Source organism: Lampetra fluviatilis, chromosome 31 (assembly GCF_964198595.1).
Source record: "Lampetra fluviatilis chromosome 31, kcLamFluv1.1, whole genome shotgun sequence".
Classification (NCBI taxonomy): domain Eukaryota; kingdom Metazoa; phylum Chordata; class Hyperoartia; order Petromyzontiformes; family Petromyzontidae; genus Lampetra; species Lampetra fluviatilis.
Genome location: NC_136305.1, coordinates 5934385 through 5946815, shown reverse-complemented (window position 1 = coordinate 5946815; position 12431 = coordinate 5934385). Strand labels below are relative to the sequence as shown.

At 49.1% G+C, this 12431-nt stretch overlaps 1 protein-coding gene across 1 annotated transcript in view; it reads left to right on the top strand.

Moving 5' to 3' along the window:
* Positions 1-12431, top strand: part of LOC144943487 (zinc finger E-box-binding homeobox 2-like) — a 98147-nt gene that overhangs the window by 67575 nt on the left and 18141 nt on the right. Inside the window, exons 3-7 of the mRNA XM_078870973.1 lie at positions 514-585; positions 4194-4382; positions 6429-6688; positions 7327-7435; positions 10071-12241. Coding sequence (XP_078727099.1) covers positions 514-585; positions 4194-4382; positions 6429-6688; positions 7327-7435; positions 10071-12241 — 2801 coding nt within the window. The remainder of the gene's footprint in view (positions 1-513; positions 586-4193; positions 4383-6428; positions 6689-7326; positions 7436-10070; positions 12242-12431) is intronic.

The following is a 12431-nucleotide window of genomic DNA, read 5'->3' as shown; positions in this document are numbered from 1 at the left end:
AACCATCCCGAGTTTGGAGGGGAGGAGGGCGAAGGGAAAGGGGAGAGGAGGGAGAGATGGTGAATCATTATATGCCTAATGTCTACACTGTATCACGGAGCGCATATGTATCGGTGTACACGTTCTGTCTCTGTCAAGCCGATAGAATTCCTTGTAAAGCATCGGTTTTGCAAACAGCGTACTTACAAGGAACGGCCTTTCCCCCGTTTTGTACACTCTTTGTAACGTAACAAATGCCGATAAGTTACACATCTGGAAATGCTGGGGCCAGACCACTTGCACACAATAGCCCATTCTTGCAAATTAGGCCACATGTAATTAATTTCCACATGTAATTAATTTTCACGTTTTATACTAATAATAATGTATAATAATCCTTAACATCAACCTGTCCAAGCATTATCCCTAGATCTGGCGAGATCTCGAGGGGGGCGCGTTCCAGGTGATGTGGGTCATTGGCGTTAGAACGGCGTACGAAGATTGAAGGTGATCGTGGCTGTTTTGTGTTTTCAGTCAAAATGAAAGTGGACAGACCCATGCTGTGTGCTACTGCTGCCCTCGGATCCGACGTGGGAAGTGAGTCTGGTGAGTCCTGCAATATTGCGGTGGGGTATTTTATCCGTTGGTCTTTTTTTTCCTACTGAATTTACAACTTTCGTTAGACATGTTCCAGTCAAATGTTTATTGTGCTGAGCAAGAGATTTTTTTTTCGCGATATAATCTTAATATCAAGTGTATAACACGTAGGTTTTCGCAACCAATGTTATCCATAATAGAGGATTTTGGGTTAGATCGCGTAAATATAAATGTGTCGTTAAACTCGCCACCACCCGACACAGCCAATTAGTAAGGTTTGTCACGTAAACAGAACGTGCCAATTAGTTACTAGTACAGCACACCGGTGCGTTGGAGAGTAAATTCCCATTTACAATCTGAGTACGACGTTTCGCCAGTAATTACAACGAGCATCATCAGGCGACAGCCAGAGTTGTGAACAAATCCCCCTATTTCGGTCTTAAAATCCTCTTGTTTCGCTCTATATTATGATTAATATCAAGATCCAGGCATCATATGTTGTGACCTGATAGAGAGCTAATACATCCGTGTTAATTTCTTTCATTTAGCACCACGTGATGTTGTCTTGGAAGCATTGGTAGTGGGTGAATATTATTATCTTGGTGGGTGGGGGGGGTGGAGCGCGACTGAAATTAATGTTTTCATAAATAAATAAAAACACCCCACAATGACAAAAAAGTGACATGCTATGAACAACTTTGTCTGAAAAGTGCAATTTTTTTCTGAAAAGTGCAAGGTCACCATGAGTAAGAGCACGTGGCAGACGGCCGCAGTCTGTGGACCTGTGCCCTAGGGGCTGGTGCAGTCGTTGCCTTCTCAGAAGCTTTGCACGGTTAAGCCTGGATAGCGCTCCGATGGGTCACCGGTGGCATGCGTCGTGAAACGGACGTAGTAGGGCGTGGTGGGTGGCAGTACAGTTCCGCATTCTCCCCCCACCTGCACAAAAAGCTGCACTGACCAGCGTGGTGAAGTAGGGTCAAATAGTCCCTCACGGCCTCGCGAGGTGCAGGGGAGGCCCTCATGCGGTAGTGGATCGACAAATGAGGCTTCACGTGACCAAGCACACACTGAAATTAATCCTTAATTTTTCCAATAGACAATCACCGCACGATGCAATATAGAGCAATGCTTTGTGTGTTTAACGGAGGCATAGATACGCACTCATAAACATTAGTAAAAAAACGAATTGCAAAAAAACCTCTTAGCATAGAAAAGGAAGTTATTTGTCGAGGGCCAGAACCGTATGTTTGAAAGATATGTTGTTGTACTGGCAACATTTGTTTTGTTAAATAATTTGACCAAAAAAAAGAACCATTTTTTTCTTGGTGTCAGCACGAAAGAGGAAGTGAACTGCTGATGCGTTTGACCCCACGGCGAGCAGGCCAAATGTTTATAATGTACCGTGGGTGCAGAGCCATACACAGCAAGGCCCCCCCCCCCCCCCATTTTTTTTACATGAACAAGCTGTTTCTGCTCCAGTGATTATCCCCTGACACTCAAAAGATACTCACCACATAAAGCCACAATTTCTCATTTTTGTCTACGAAAAAAAACCAATAGTTCTTGTTTACACAGGTTCTGCTAAATTCTCCCTCAACATTGTTTCCTCTGCCCGCCAAACGTCCAACATCCACCGACGTCTTCAGAGAACGCAGCGATCGTGTTTTTGTTCGACCAAGGATCGCAATTTTTTTTTACGTTCTGCGCTGTTGTGTCGAACCAACTGAAAACAGCTGGGCATCCTACAGGGATTCAAAAGGGGGAAAACACACAACTATGTGCTTTATACGCTACTCTGGAACATTTTTGTTTAAATGAGTTGGGGTTTTTTTTACGCGTTCTCAACCCCGCTAGTTTTCTTCTTGTCCAAAATTAAACAATTACTTTTATTTTTTTTGGGTGATACGCAGAGAGGGGGCAGCGGTGCTGAAGCACAAATAAAAAAAAAACTCTAAACATTTGCATAACCTGTCAACCCCTTATCAGTGCCCTACCTTATTACAGACCAATTCATACCTTATTGGTCACGCCGTGCCCTTATAAATCTCAACGTTCATCCTACAAATACTCATCACAAGGGAGAAACACAAAAACATCTACTTTTTTTTGCCCGTATTGAAACGGCTGTACGCCGTATGGACCTGAAAACTCAATTTCCCTGTACAAGAATATGGCTAAACTGTATGGGTTGACAGGTATGCATTCGTCAGTAACGCTGCCCTAGCAGGGAATAATATGTAAATATATAATAGTTGATGTTTCTGGTGATGGCCATTCTGCAAATGGCCCCTTCATCACAGCGGAGAGATTAAATAAAACTGCCTCTCCTATGAAGCATAAGAATAAGGGCCATTTGCCCGAAATGTCACCGGTTATAAATATTTTTCCCCTCATTTAGGGCCACGCAGCATTATTGACAAGTGTGTTCTCGGCCATTGGTTTCGTCAAGGCACTCTCGAAAAACTCTTCGTCTTTTGTATGTATCGGGAATGCTAACGTACAGTTAAAATTGAACGTCGTTATAAAGTACGTATCGTAAAAATCCACGCCACCTTTCAGAAATTATAACGTGGCTGATCTTACGGAGTCACAAGCTCAGCTAAACGCGTGTTTTTTTGTGTTTTTCTTTTGAATTGATTTCTTGCAAACAAAAAAAAAACACTAGAATTAATGTTCCCTAAATTAGAACTTCTGCATACTTTGATTGCTCTCGATTCAAACCGATGCCAAGTTTTGCTAAATGAGTAGCACTCCACCAAATAACGAACAAGAGTAACATAGTGCACGCTGAAATGATAGGTTGACATTTTTTATTCATTTGAGCAGGAAGGGCCCAGTGAGCTGCTCGGCTCTATCTCATGGGCGTCCTGCGACGGTACAGTCATTACACAGCACAACAAAGACAAAGATCCCCCGTATAGACTTAACAGATTGTTGGGGCAAGTGCTGCCAGCTTGTAGCACATATGAAGGCCGGCACGGCGCACGAGGGGGTGGCCAGCACCACGCCCAAACGCCGTTGTCTCCCCCAGTGGTGAGGTTTACACACTTCACTGGGCATTAATTTGTGGCTGAGTCGACCTAGGGGAGGTCCAGGACCAGTTCAGATAATCGTCACTGGTGTTGGCCATGAGCGGGAATCGAACTCGGCTCCCCGGGTTCATAGCGCAGTGCTCCCCCAGTACAGATCTTAGTGACACAAGCATGATAACATAGGTCGTGATACGAAACAGCAAGTAATGGTATTTGCTTCACATACGTATTCATGCTTGATTTAACTTGTGTAGGTTCTCGCAGTTGTGCTGCACGTCTCTCCGATGCGTTTTCGGGTTGTACCGCATGTTGTTCATTGTGGTGTACGATAAATTTATCTGCCGAGGAAGCTTCCGGCACGTGCAGTGAAACGTCGGACGTCGTGCCAAAAGTACATGTGGTGCAACCCGAAAACACATCGGACAGCCGTACGACGACTTTTGCAATCAACTTTTTCATACGCTCCCAACGCGACGCTTTCTTTGACGTTTCTCCCTCCGGGCGTATCTTGTACGTATGTTGAACTTCTTTCGTACCGTACGTAGCCAACCTCGCTAATCGGAGGTGCTGCTTAATCCCTTGCAGGTGACGGAAGCCTGAGCAAGCTTGAGGACTTCTTTGGCAAGGGAAAGGTGGAGGGAGACGAGAGGCACGCCGAGACCATGACGGCCTTCTTTCGGCAGCGGGATACAGTGGCGGCAGTGATGTGCGCCAAGGAGCTCGAGTTTACGCTACGGAACGGAACACCTGAAACGAGCAGCACTGAGGAACATGGTAACGCAACAGGGCCTGCCACAAGCCTAACGAAACATTACTCATGATCAACGTTTTGGGTTTAGATCGCGTTATTTATAAATGTGTCGTAACCCTCCACCACCCGACACGGCCAATCAGTAAAAAAGTGTCACGTTGACAAAAGACAAATAGTTCACTGCTTTAGCCCACCGGTGTGTTGAAGCGTGAAACGCGATCTAAACCCAAAAACGTTGATTATGAATAATATTGGTCGCGAAAGCCTACGTATTAAACTGAAACATTACTCATTGTCCTACATTTAGAACTAAAATGCAATACTTCTTTTTTTGGTGGTGCAGCGTCTTTTCGATGTCATTGTAAAGACCAATGCCATCGTCGTAAATATAATGATATGAATGACTTCTTGCAGGTTGTGTTACGAGTAGGCATCGATTCATTGATTGAAATGTATTATGCATGGCATCTGTCCAGGTTTGTCAAGTAGAATGAGTCGATGGTCTATGATATTTGGAATGGCAAGATTTGGCGGAATGCAAACTCAACTAAAACTGACCAAAGCAAATTTCTTCTATGAGCCACAGCGAGAAAAATCAGAGCAATCACAGCGGACAGAAAAAGTTTTGCTGTACGATGCAATATAATCAGTTGACATCACTTACAGGCCCGTTTCTATAAACTCCTGGGTGAAGGCCTCCTCGCAGCATGTCAATCTGACTATACTTCACCAGTCCTGCACCTCCCTTTTCACCAACCCACACTGTACAGGAATAAACACAATTGAGGATGGAAAAATGGGTGTTACATGTGAGTGACCTGTGTTTGGGATGAAGCAAATTTGAACGTGGAAAAAAAACAACTGTCCACATATTTACCATTTGCAACAACAAAGCATCCATACGTTGCTCCATTCCTGCCTTTTATATATTCTACACCTCTTTGTGATAGGTAATTAGAGAAGCCTCCCTTTTGTAAAGGTAATGCAGTGTTAACCACATCTTATGAACTTGGCAGAGATGCACACGCAAAATAGTTTTGTTTACTCCAATCATGCCAAGCTGTTGAGCATTTAGCTGTCAACATGTTGGGTCTGTACAGATCGCAGATGACAGGCTGACTCTGATAAAAGCTTGCCTTGTCCTCTTTTATGACGACTATCTTCCAATAAAGTTAAAACTCTACGGTTTGTGGATGCATATTTAGATTTTTTTTTCAAACAAAAATCCTTTTCCGTTCTGCCATTATTTTTGCCCCTCTATTTTCAAGATGGCGGCTCATATTCTGCCATTTTGGAAATTCTGTTGTTTTTTGTCAAGACTTATAAACCAATACATGCCGTAAAAAACGTTACCCTCACACAAATTGCAAGGTGGACATGTCAAAATCGACCTGCAGTATCCTTCATAAACTTGATTGTCCACTTAGTTTTCTTCACAGTTAATATGTCTCCAATTTGAGTTTGTTCCTCCATCCATCTGATAATGTTTTTGTCTCAGTGTAATTCCGAGTAATCACTATGTCCGTAATGAAATGTTACAAAAACACAACTAATTTACTCCAGAAATATAGTCATGAATAACACATTTCCACAACACATGATCATAATTGTCATCAGCCAAGGTCAATAAACCGCTGGGTGAATGCCTCCCCATGCCCTATCCATTTCTAACGATCCTGCGACACGACAATTCACCTGGCACCCACGCAAGAGCTGATTTCATCATTCAATCTCAGTGGTCAACATGACATCCTGTTTTGGTGCATTCTAGGATTACAGCCTGTCTGGCTTTGATCAGGATTTAACCCAGACAGTCCAGGAATTGACATCTGTGTTCGGGTGGCAGGAATTTATTGGCGCCAAGATCCGGTACCAATATTTGCGTTGAACTTTATCCCAGTGCACTGTACAGTTTTCGGTAATAGACCTCGACCTAACGAGAAACGTGTCCGGGTGTTGGTCCACGGTGGAAACGGTGGCAACCCCAAGCCGCATTCCCTCGCTCGGGACATCCAAAGCAGCTAAGCCTCCCTCCCCGTGTGCGTTTCCCGCGCTTTTGTGTGCGGCAGACGCGTCCGCCGGGGGGGTGCCGGACTCCTTCGCTCAGCTGCTGTCGTGCCCCTTTTGCGAACGGGGCTACCGCCGCCTCACCTCGCTCAAGGAGCACATCCGCAGCCGGCACGAGGCCGGGGCTCTCCTGGGACCCGGGGGGCCCGGCGGTTCGGGAGGTCCCGGCTCCCTCACGTGCCAGACCTGCGGCTGCTCCTTTGTCTACCGATCGCAGCTGGAGCGACACTTGGCGTCATCCCACGGGTCTCCCCGTGAGCAGGTACTCCCTCGCTCAGGTGCACTTGAACGGTACTCACTCCCACGGGTCTACCCCGTGAGCAGGTACTCACTGGCTCAGGTACCACTTGTAACCATAGAGACGTAGTTATATATTATTACTGTAATAATGTACAGGCCTGTGTTGAAGCCACTACTGGATGAAGGCCTTCTCTCCCCGTGTGGCTTACAGAGGTTACTTGACCATACTTCACCACTCTGGTCAGTGCAGGTTTACAGAATTATGCACATTTACACGTACAGCTCCATTTGTCAGTCCACTGCCAGATTAAGGGTGCCCTATGCAGAGCCGGCTGTGGGGGTCCCTTGACCATAACCTCGCCACGCCGATCAGTGAGAGTATGTGAGTTTTTCAAGTGGTTGCGCTGAGGACCGTCGCTAATTGAACTCACCACTGATGCCAGCCGTGGAGGGCAATTGAAGCCATAAGCCACCAGGTTCAAAAGCACGGCGCACTAACCACTGCACCACCACTCGAGTTTATCGGGCTTAATTCACGCACACATACAGAGACATGGATGTGTGGATGCCTTAGGCTTTCACCGCACTCACGTGAGCCTCAGAGAGCCAGGCCCGAGAGATGTTACGCCGCTGTAGTTCACCTGCCTTTGTCCCTTGCAGGCTCAGGCGTGGGCCCAGAATGTTGCCAACCGGAAGTTCAAATGCTCCGAGTGCGGGAAGGCCTTCAAGTACAAACACCACCTGAAGGAACACCTGCGGATTCACAGTGGTACGTTGCACCCCTCCATCGCCATCGAACTCCGCCCTCTGTTTCCCTCCACCGTAGCCCCGGCCGTTGTTTTTGCTGGATTCCTGTGTGGGTGCTCTTTCTGCGGACATGACCATCCCAGAGCAGTTTTTATTCCTCGGTAATTTCAAAGAACCACAAAAATCGCAAACGTGCCTTAGTTTGGCACTTTCATTTTCAGGCATATCAAAAGGCCAATAAACACATGATGTATATCAATAAATCTCAGGTATATCTATGAATATTAAGAATCTTACTTCACTTTGGTACCTTGAGTTTAGTTTTGGGCACATCCACTGAATCCCAATAATCCTAAACAAGTTATCTTTGTGGATCCTTACGAGTGTTGTCACCTCTGAGGTACCAACAACCGGGACATACCATGGGACAAAATATAATCTCACAAATACCAGAAGAGAGGAGAACTACATGTAAATGGATTGTCTCAAGTCATACTTTATTTAATACATTTTTCCCCCTTTTTTCTGGCAACAAAACTGAAACCTCTTTACGAGAAATCATGTCTGCATTAACCACAATACTTGTGGTCAGAATGCAAACAAAAAACATACTCTGATAATATATGCATTGTCCTTGAAACTGATTGGTCCACACCAGAGACAGCTTTCTTTTGAGCCTCGTCTCAAACGGTGTTAGACCATGCAACTGACAAAAACAGGACTTTTAATGTCCAGGGAAGGTCTTTGCAGATTTCCAAGGACAACTCCGTCTCAAGCTTTCATCGATGCGAGGGTTGCCAGTGAGCTGGACCATCCTATATAGGGCACAAAGCTCTGTCCTTCGGTAGTTCTTGTGAGTTTCCTGGCCCATACTACACTATAAAAACGATAACCTCCTTTGAATTTTACCAGGTAAGGCCCACTGAGCTATATAGCTTCTTTTTCAGAAGCGATCTGATCACAAATTATAGCTCAACGAAGTGGCTCATTACGTGTACATTTATAGCAGCCAAATACGCTAAGCGCATGTTTCTAAATTTGGAGGGAAAACCCGGAAGACCTGGAGAAAAATCCATGCCACCAAAGGGGAGAGAGACACGCAAAAATTACAAATATTCAGGCGTCAGGGTTGGGATACAACCCATGACCTCCTGCATACCAGGCAAGGGATCATCTTGCCACCGTTGTCCAATCAACAGCGTCATAAATTCAGGCTCTTCTGGGTCAGCCTCCCAGCACAACTACCTCCTCAAAAAAAGAGGTTGATCCTGGGAAGACCAGGACAAGTGGCAATCCCTAGCTAGCAATGCTTGTGACTACGCACCAGCTGTGAAAACTTACTGATCTGTTTACAAGATTTTTAGGGGTTTTATGTCACCTACAGGTGTTGCTGCTGCAGCCAAAAGCTCATTAATCATATTTTATCTTCTGCACATTGGCAGCACCGCTCATAGCACGAATAGGGAATTGTAAATTGTATTAACGGGGGAAAATGTGTTCACCCTTGCTTCTGTGTGGTCCACACAGCGTGCAGTTTTACTTGAATTTCCATTACCTGTCGTTAATTTGAACTCCTGATCGTATCGGTTTGCGTTAATCCGGCACACTGAACTTGCAATTCAGTGTTCGCCGGTTCAATTTCATCTCCCGGCGTGGCAGTTAAAACAAAAGTGCACGTTTATTACGCTGGTGAACAAACAAAAAAATTCTGGCCTGGACTTTTGCAGCTGTTTTAAACTAATTTCAGGGTGCTGATTCCAAATCTGATCTCAGATTTGCTCTATCACATCATTTCTCATTTTTATGCTATCGGCATACCCCATTTTCATTGATTTTACCCGAAATTAACTCTGTCACTTATGATTGCAAGTTGTTGCGAGTCAGTGACTGCTTTAGTGTTAAAATATGGTGCTGTATGTTTAGGATAGTGTGTTTATAATATCATTTTATGTAGATATCCACATTTATTTAATATTATTCTTCTGCAGTTTGTATTGAAAATGCAATATTTGATATCTCAAAAACCTGATGTAATATACAAAAACTGATGCCAGATTTGGAATCAGCACCCCAAAATTACATTAAAACCTTTGGAATACCTTATGCCAGAAAAAGTGTGTTGACCAGTGTTATCTGTAACCCCACATCTGTCCGCCCAGCAGTTGAAATGTCTACACCACAGTCAGTCCATCGGCAGACCGTGCACAGTGGGGTACAGCGTGGGTACTCACACCCCTTCCAATGCGTCTGGCCAACGTGGAACAATCGTCCAAAATACCCTCTCCAGAGCTCCCTCTAGTGGAGGCCCTTCTGCCAGCAGTGGCGTGAGGAAGCACATTGCAGGGGCTGCGCCTACACCTTTTTGGTTTGGTGCTTTGATTTATTGTGGGTGCGTGGCTCCCTTCTACCCCCTGCTCCCCACGATGGGCTCTGTGCCTACCTAAGCCGATCGCGACGGTGGGGACAATTTCTGGCTGATGACGATTATGACCCCCTTGCCGCGATCCACTCGTTAAATGCGATGGCCGCTGTGCCTCAACTTGCTGTCACGAGTATCAATGAAACAATTAACCAAAAAATAATTTGATATATTTTCCTTGCGGTTGTTGTTTCATGTTGTCTCATTTCAATTTCCCCCCGCCTCTGCCACTTCACAGGCGAGAAGCCGTACGAATGCTCCAACTGCAAGAAGCGATTCTCCCACTCGGGCTCCTACAGCTCCCACATCAGCAGCAAGAAGTGCATCGGGCTGGGCGTGGGCGCCAGCGCGGCTCTGAGCGGCGGCGTTGGCGCTGGTGGGATGCGGGCGCGCCTCGCCGGCATGAGGCCCGACTCGCTCTTCGCCCTACAGGCCCGCGGGGTCGGGGGCGTCGCGCTGCCCTTCGACCTCGGAGGCCGCATCGACCTCATGCACATGATGAGGCGGCGCCTCGAGAGCTTCAGCGTCGCCGCAGGTCACGAGGTCAAAACGGAGCACAACGGCGGAGACTTCTCGGACCTGCAAGGCGGCGGCGGTGGCGTCGGCGCTAGGCGGCGCGGCTCGCCGACGTACGACGAGCCGAGGAATGGAAACTGCCGGCCAGAGAGCCCCGCTCGCAACGGCGGCGGCGCGCTGCTCGGCCAACCGTGGGAGTACGGGGCGCCCCCCGTGAAGATGCACCACGGCTCCCCGGGCCGCGACGACGGCAAGGAGGCGCAGCGGATGAAGGCGTTCGTGGACGGAGCGGCACCCTGGCCCAAGGAGCAGGACTTTGGCGATCGGTACAAACCGGGGCACCTTGACGACGCCGCCGCCAGCGCCGTGTCCATCAAGAAGGAGTCGTCGGGCCCTTACCACTACAGGCACCTCGTGCCGCCTGCCGGCTTCGGCGCCAGCTACAGGAACGGCGAGGTGAAGATTAACGGGACAAGCGTCGCGGACGGCGGTGGCAAGATGCGCCAGGGTCAGAACGGCGACGTCGGCGGCGGGGGTGGCCACCGCGTGAACGGCTCGTGCGTCGAGAAGCCCCTGAAGTGCGACCAGACGGACGAGAAGCCGCCGTTTCCCTTTGGGGACGCGTTCCGCTGCCAGTACTGCAACGAGGCCTTCTCGGGCCCCATTCCCCTGCACCAGCACGAGCGCTACCTCTGCCTGATGAACGAGGACATCAAGGCGATTCTTCATCCCAACAACGGCATCGTCCCGGCACACCACGGGAAGAAGATGCACCCGGCGAGCTCCCCGATGACTTATGACAAGACCTTCGCCGCCTACCCCCTGCAAAAGGACCACCTCGCCTCCTTGCTACGGGCGTTCTTCGCTCTGAACATGGAGCCGAGCGTCGAGGACCTCGCCAAGATATCCGTGCGGGTCGGCCTGCCGCCCGAGCTCGTCAAGGACTGGTTTGAGAAAATGAGGGCGTATTCGGGAAGCCCCAAGAAAATGGTGGACGGCCAGCAGGCACCGGACTACTATGGTGCGGGCGATTCGGCGTTCTTGCCGCGGGGCAAAGAGCACGGCGGCTACCCGAGGCCGCCACCGCCACCGGCGGCAGTTCACGAACACGCCGAAGCGCGAGGGCCATGCCAAGCCGACGATCGCTCGCCACAAGAAATGGACGGGGCGTCTTCGAAGCGGGCGAGAGCGGACGAAGGCCGCCAGGGCACCATGGCGCACGTGCGCGCCGACAAGGGCTGCTCGGCGGGGAAGCCGGGCCCTGCCCACGCGATGGACGCGCCGCACGCTCCGTTCCTGCGGAACGGCCACGGAGTTGACGGATCGCAGCAGCAGCAGCAGTCAGAGCCCCTCGACCTCTCTCTGCCAAAGCATTTGGCAACCGAGAAAGAGTTCGAAGACGATGGCGGCAGTAGTAATAATAACAAGAACCACAACAACGACAAGAAGGCCCTTCCTTCGGGCTGCATCAGCCCCGTGAAAAACCACAACCGTGGCGGGGAGCCGCCAAACATCGCCTACTTCAAGAGGAGGCTCGAGCTGGGGGTGGAGAGGGCAGAGATGGGGCAGCGCGACTTCCCTCTGGGCTCGAAATCCGTTCTGGGATTCCCACTCTTTGGGGCCAAGCCGGTGTTCCCGCACTTCCCGTCTTACGGAGTGGGGCCTCCGTTCCACCCGGCGGCCGCTGCGGCAGCGGCCGCCGCTGCCGCCGCCGCGGCGGGCCTGATGTCGCCGGGCCACCACGGGGGGCTGCCGGGTCTGGTGAGACCCTACGGAGGATTGGACCAGGTCGGGCTGCTGTCCTACCTTACGTTCCCGTACGGGTCGCCGGGAACCGCGCTGCCGGGCGAACTCCGGCACGCCAACAAACTGCACCACAAGTTCGGGCTGCAGGTACCTCGTCCGTTTCACGCCTGCTGCGCTAAAGTCTGCTGCGGTGAGCGACGGGAGCTCGACGCTACGTGCCTCAATAGCACTGCCCCCGAGGAGGAGGAACAAATACATATAATAGGGGGGCATTGCGGGCAATTATATGAAACAAAAGTCCTCTTTTGGGAAAAGTTATTGACGAACGAAGGTGTTG